Here is a 7,116-nt window from a genome sequence, read left to right as displayed (position 1 = left end):
GAACTAATCCCCTCTTAGCTAGGGGGAATTTCGAAACCATGGCTATATTTGCATTATGATTTGATTACTTCCAGTTGTGATTTCATAAATTGTGAATTCAATTTACTTATCTATTTGAATTAAAACTTGTTTGTGTATGTGGGTTGAGAGTGCACACTTAATTTGCATGCATAAATCTGATGCTAGGACGTAAGGGAGCTTCACCTAATCGTTGTGAACTTATATTCATAAGTAGTAAAGGTTGTTAGTCACAATCATGTTAAGTAAATTCTTGGCATAAGTATCATGCACTTTCATAGTTACGAATGCCTCATCAACACTTATGATTTTCATAGAAATTAATGATCTTTGATTGTTTTTCTATTATGCGCTTTCATGAAGAGAACTTTTGAGGAATAATTTGATTGCAATGCGCTAATTCCATTCAATTCAATGACTTAAGGAGAATTTGAGGGTTAATTTAAGCATACCTGTTTAACTTGGGGTGTTGAGGTTCATGGTTCATTGAAAAAACAACTGGAGATTGTTTTGTATGCAAGTATGTCATGTGTGGAGAAAGACCTCCTAGCTAGCCCATCATCCATTTATTTCCACCAAATTCGTGCAAATCTGCCTAGTTCTAATTTCTGTTTTGTTTACTTTATTTTCGTCCAAAACCAAATCCCCATTTATTTTAGAGTGTCTAACTAGTTAGAATCTGTTTTAGATTGTGTTTTCAAGTGATTTGAGTAAAGTTAAAACCAAAAGTCGTCCAAAATTGTGTTTAGAGTCAAATCTGCCCAGTTTGTGTTTTTAGGCAGTTTTTGAGTGTTTTTAGCTTATTTTGAGTCTTGTGAACTTGTTTTGAGTCTTTGAAGTTTACTTAAGTGTTTTAAAGTTTAGTTTTATCTATTTGAGTCAGTTTAAAGTGTTTAGCAATCCCTCCTAATCCCCGGTTTAAGAACGATCCCTACTTATAAATATACTACAATTGTCAAAAGAGGGTTTAATTTGTGTGTTAAGTTAATTTGCGCATCAAATTTTGGCGCCGTTGCCGGGGTTTAGCAACTTTGCTAATCCCTTGTTATTTCGTGTGTTTTTGGTTTTAGTTGCTGACCTTGTTTTGTTTTCTTGTTTTTAGGTACAAGTTTATGACTCGGAGTTCTCAACCGGTTTGTAAGAATATCTTAGACTTTGACGATGATTTCAAGCGAACTTTGAGAAGGAAGAAGAATCAACAAGAGCCTCAACCACCTCAACCTGCACCAGATCTTGAAGAAGACGAAGTACAAGTGGAAGAGGAGGCCACGGCTCAGATTTTTGAGGAAAAACAAGCTATGATAGCCGACAATAGAACAATCAAGGAGCTTTCCTCTTCGGGATTGGAAAATGCCATGCCTCTATGCATTCAATATCCAAGGGCAGCCCCAGACAAGACCGACGAGTTCGAATTAAAGTCTAGCTTACTGCACCATATTCCTAAGTTCCATGGGTTGTCCATGGAAGATCCTAATAAATACTTGAAGGAGTTTGAGGTTGTCTGCTCAAGTCTGACCCCGGTGAATGTTGATGGGAGCATTTTGAAGATGAAGGCTTTTCCCTTTTCTCTCTTGGAAAAGGCTAAAGATTGGTTGTATGAACTAGCCCCCGGAACTGTCACATCATGGGAGAGTATGAAACAGGCGTTTTTGGAGAAGTTTTTCCCAACTTCTCGAGTCATTCGTTTACGCAAAAGGATTAATGGCATTCAGCAAAACCAAGGTGAATCATTTCCAACTTATTATGAACGTTTTAAAACTCTTGTTGCTTCATGTCCATAACACTAAATGAAGGAGGAGCTTCTTCTTCAATATTTCTACGAAGGGCTTCTACCAATTGAACGCCAAATGCTAGACGTCTCAGCGGGAGGAGCTTTAGTGGACAAAACGCCCATGGCTGCCAAGACTCTCATTGCCAACCGAGCTTTAAATGCTCAACAATATGAAGGCGTTGGTCAAAGAGACATACCGCGGCAGCAACAAGTTAATGAGGTAAGTGCTATTTCCGAACTTAAAAATCAAATGGCTAATCTTACTCCTCTTCCTTCGCAGGTGGTTGAAATACCAAAGGTACAAAGTGTGGTTGTTTGTGGTGTGTGCTCAATGAATGGACACCTCACGGATAAGTGCTCTCAATTGATCAAGAACGGAGGGTGGGAATCTGCCAATGTCGTGGGTTATGGGAGCCAAAACCAACCAAGGAGTGATCCTTTCTCTAATACCTACAATCCAAATTTCAAATGGAGGGAGCCCCAATAACCCTAACAACAAAGCACATTTAGGCAGCAACCTCCAGGATTCTACCAAAGGTCGTATGCACCCCCACAACCCTAAGTACAACCTGCCCAATCCAAATCAGGTTCGTCCATAGATAATGATCAAAATTTTCAATTACTAACTTCTATGGCGCAGGGAATGCAAAATAGGGACAAAAAAGTGATGCAAAAATTACTTAACACACAAATTAAACCCTCTTGTTGACAATTGTAGTAGATATGTAAGTAGGGATCATTCTTAAACCGGGGATTAGGAGGGATTGCTAAACACTCTAAACTGACTCAAAATCGTAAAAACAAAGTTTAAACACTAAACTAGACTCAAAGAATGCAAAACTAAACTTTAAAACACCAAAACAAACCAAAAGACTCAAAACAGCAAACAAATACTCAAAACTGCCTTAAAAACACTTTCTGGGCAGTTTTGAACACTATACTCAAATCTGGACGAAATTAAGTTATCACTTGACTCAAAACACTTAAAAACATCAACCAAATTGATTTCTAACTAATCTAACACTTCAATTAATGGGGGAATTGGTTTTGACGAAAATTAAGTAAATTAAGACAAGGACAAAGAAAACAGATTCTTTAGACTAAATTAGGTGAATTGATGAATGATGGGCTAACTAGAGGGTTCTTCTCCACACATGACACTTGTATTCAAATTGATTTCCAATTGCTTCTTTCAATAAATCATGAAACTCAATACCCCAAGTTAGCCGTGAACAACACTTTTCTAACTTTCAAGTTTTCCTTAAGTTATTGAATTGGATGGGAATGCGCATACAACAACTCAAAACATTCTCTAAAAGTCCCTTATGTGAAAAGCACAATAAAGGTACAATCAAAGATCATTAAGTTTCATGAAAACTATAAGTATTGACGAGGCAATTGTTACTATGAAAAGCATGAAACTTTTGCCAAGAATTCACTTAACGCGATCGTCGATAAACGACCTCCACTACTAACAAATATAAGGTTATAACTATTAGGTGAAATTCCCTTATATTTTAGCTTCAAATCCCTGCATGAAAAACTAAGTGGCCACCTTAATCAACACACAAGAATGAGTTATCAATCAAACAGTTAAGCAAATTGAATTCACAACTTATGAAGTAACAATTGGATGGAATCAATTCATCTTGCAAGCATAATCATGGTATTGAATAGCCCCCTAGCCAAAAGGCTTAGTTCCTCATGTTCACAAAACAAAGGAAAACAGATTTATACATTGTAAATAATAGAAAGAGAACATCTAAATACTCCAACGATCCAATGTTGAATAGCTCGAATCTTCAAGCAATCTTCTTCCTCTCATTTGCTACGGCACAAGAGGTTCTAGTGAGTTTAGGGGGTTATGGATGATGTAGAATGATGGACTTAGGTTTAGGATGGATGTAAGGGACGGCAACGGTTAGTTTTGGGCAGAAAATATGGAGAATGGTGAAGTATGGATGTGTTAGAGGGATGGGATGATTTTCTGGCGTGAATGGTGAATCAATTCAAAACTTTGTGGCTGCTACCAGGATGTTTCTTTATAGGATTTCAGGAATTAAAACCCTAGGTTATTTAGGTAAACAGAAATTAAGTCAAAAGCTTCTAGAAATAGGAAATCAAATCAGAAATTTAAAGGAAAGTAATTAAAAGTTGCAGCAATGGTATAAAACACAAAAGGAATGTGTTTTAATGCAAGGAAATAGGAAAGAACCATCTCCCTTGCACGACAAGAAAGAGGAAAGGTCAAGGGGGGTGCGGCTGTGATGTAGGAAAGATTTAAATGTCCTAAAACTAAAGGAAACAAGGTTCCCTTGCACGGCAAGGGTTTGTAAGAAAAGGAATGCTTTTTATTTCTGAAATTAGGCAAGAATTTTGGAATAGAAAAGGGTATGTGAGTTATGGCTGAAATTGGTATGAAAAAGGAAGGTGTTTAAGTATTTAAAATAGGGAACAAGGCCCTTCCTTGCCGTGCAAGGAAGGGAGACACAAGGAAACACACGGCATTGTCCTAAGGTTGCAAGGGATGTTGTTTTTGTGACCTAGAGTAGATAGGAGCCTTTGATCTTGCTAAAATATGGAGTCTTTAAGGATTAGGAAAGATTAAACCAAAAAAAGGAAACCTTGGCTTAACTTTCCTACTTCAAGTAGGAAACCTTCTTTGACTAGGATTCCTCATTTGATTAGGAATCCTCTTGTGATTAGGAATCCTCTTGTGATTAGGAATCCTCTTGAGATTAGGAATCCTAACTCAATTTGGTCATCAATTTCGTCCATTTCTTTTGCTCCAAACATAAGCTATCCATTCCAAGTCCAATTTTGCTCCAAAATGCACCATTTTGCTTCCTTAGCCATATGAACCTAAACACACACAAAAGAAGCATAAAGGACTAAAATAACTAAGGAAACACAACGTAAATGCATGAGAACAAGCCAATTAAGTCGCATAAATATGCTCCTATCAAAAGGTTGATGAATCAGAGAAGCAAGTAGGGCAGATTGCAGAGTTCATAGGCCAATTCAGAGAACAAGGCAAGTTACCTAGTTTAACCGTTGTCAACCCAAAAGGAGGATTCGAATCTGCCAAAGCAATCATGTTGCAAAGTGGAAAACAAGTTGGAACGGCCTCACAACCATCTAAATCAGCCCCAACTGAGGACGAAAAGTTGCAATTCGAGGAGGAGGAACAAGAGCAAGCCACGGCAAGGGTAACACCACCCATGCCGCAGCCACCTAAACACTTCCATTCGTCTTCCAAATGTAAGGAGGTTCGAAATTCAATTATTTCTAATGTTAGTCCTCCAAATGTACCCTTTCCTCATAGATTCATGCAATCAAAGAAGGAGGAGGCTGACAAGGACATTCTGGAGACATTTAGAAAAGTACAAGTCAATATACCACTTTTGGATGCAATTAAGCAAGTTCCAAGGTATGCCAAGTTTTTAAAAGAACTTTGCACCACTAGGAAGAGAATTTCGAACAAGGAGGTTGTCAAGGTGAGTGAAAATGTTTCAGCCATCTTACAACTGATGTGATAAAAGATAGCACACAAATTAAACCCTCTTTTTGACAATTGTAGTATAGATATAAGTAGGGATCGTTCTAGGCCGGGGATTAGGAGGGATTGCTAATCTAATGAAAATCGACTCAAAGATGTAAAAATATGCTTTAAAACACTTAAACACACTCAAAAGACTCTAACTAAACTTGTATGACTCAAAACAATCTTTAAAGACTCAAAACAACTCAAAACAATAAAAAATACTCAATTTAGACTCTAAGACTCAATTTGGACGAAAATACAATTAGTTTTGACTCAAAAGACTTAAAAAGACACTTTTGGTCAGATTTAGAACAAGTAAGAAAAAGGGGTTTGATTTTGGACGAATTGAAAAGAAAAACAAGTAACTTAAAACTTTAAAACAGAATTTGGACGAATTTAAGAAAAACCAATGGATGATGAACTAGCCAAGTTATACTTCTCCACACATGATACATTCAAACATAAATTGATTTCCATTTGCTTTTTCGATAAACCATGAACCTCAACACCCCAGATTAACCGTGACATCACTAATTAACCCTCAGATTTCCCTTAAGTTATTGGATTGGATGACATCATACGACAACCCAAAGCATTCTTCAAAAGTCCCCTACATGACATCATAATAGAGATACAGTCAAAGATCATTACGTTCAATGGAAATCATAAGTATTGACAAAGCACTTGTAACTATGACATCATGATACGCATGCTAGGAATTTACTTAACATGATTGTGAAAACAACCGTAACTACTTGTGAATATAAGTTTGTAACGATTATGTGAAACACCCTTATATTCTAGCACCGAATTCAAGCATGCAAATTAAGTAGGCCTCCCTAATCAACATACAAGAATAAGTTATCCATCAAACGATTAAGTTAATTGCATTCACAATTTATGAAATCACAACTGGAATTTATCAACTCATATTATAAATGTAATCATGGTTTCAAAGCATCCCTAGGCTAAAACGAGTTTAGCCTCTCATATTCATAACAAAACAAAGGAGAATAAAATTAAACATTGAAAATAAAAGATAGATTACACCTAAAAACGTTCCAACACTCCAACTCGAATGCATAAACGTCCAAGGCTTCGTCTTCCTTCTCCTTCTCCTTGCTAAGTCACGGCACAAGAGTCTAGGGTAGTTTTGTGGATGATTTTCTGGGTTTTGAATGGATTTAGGAAGGTAGGGTGGTGCGGCAAGGGTTATGGGTGGTGTATGGAGGCTTGGATGAAGGTTTGGAAGTATGGGAATGATGGAAAGTTGGATGGAAGGTTGCGGCAAAGGATAGGTTTCTGAATGAATGAAGGCAGGTTGTGTGGAAGGGTGATTAAGGTCTCTAAGGGTGCGGCATAGGGTATTTATACGGAAGAAAGAATCCTAAGACTTTATTACTTAGTTTAGGGAAAGAAATAACTCCAAATCCTTCAAGAATAGGAAACACAAAGTCAGAAATTGAAGGAAAAGGGAAGTGACTTGCGACATTCAATTGTGAGAAGGAGAATGTCATTTATTTCTGAAATTAGGCAAGACCTTTGGAATAGAAAAGGGTATGTGAGTTATGGCTGAGTTTGGTATGAAAAAGGGATGTGTTTGAATGCTTTAAAATAGGAAAGAAGACCCTTCCTTGCACGGCAAGGAAGGGAAATACTAAGGGGATACACGGCAAGGATTTTAGTTTGCAAGGGAACATTGTCTTGTGTCCTAGAATAGGTAGAAGTCCTTGATATTGTTGAAATATGGAGTCCTTAAGGATTAGGAAAGATTAAACCAAAA

General features: G+C 37.2%; 1 protein-coding gene across 1 annotated transcript; it reads left to right on the top strand.

The window, feature by feature from the left end:
- The first annotated feature begins 1,130 nt into the window (after positions 1-1,130).
- LOC148690128 (uncharacterized) lies at positions 1,131-3,837 on the top strand. Its single transcript, XM_088687191.1, is given in 2 exon segments — positions 1,131-2,009; positions 3,823-3,837. Coding segments are annotated over 2 exon segments (894 nt in total).
- The last annotated feature ends 3,279 nt before the right edge of the window (positions 3,838-7,116 follow it).

This window comes from Pyrus communis, chromosome 16 (assembly GCF_041283825.1).
Source record: "Pyrus communis isolate YQ-2024b chromosome 16, ASM4128382v1, whole genome shotgun sequence".
NCBI lineage: Eukaryota > Viridiplantae > Streptophyta > Magnoliopsida > Rosales > Rosaceae > Pyrus > Pyrus communis.
This window is presented reverse-complemented; position numbering and strand designations above follow the sequence as displayed.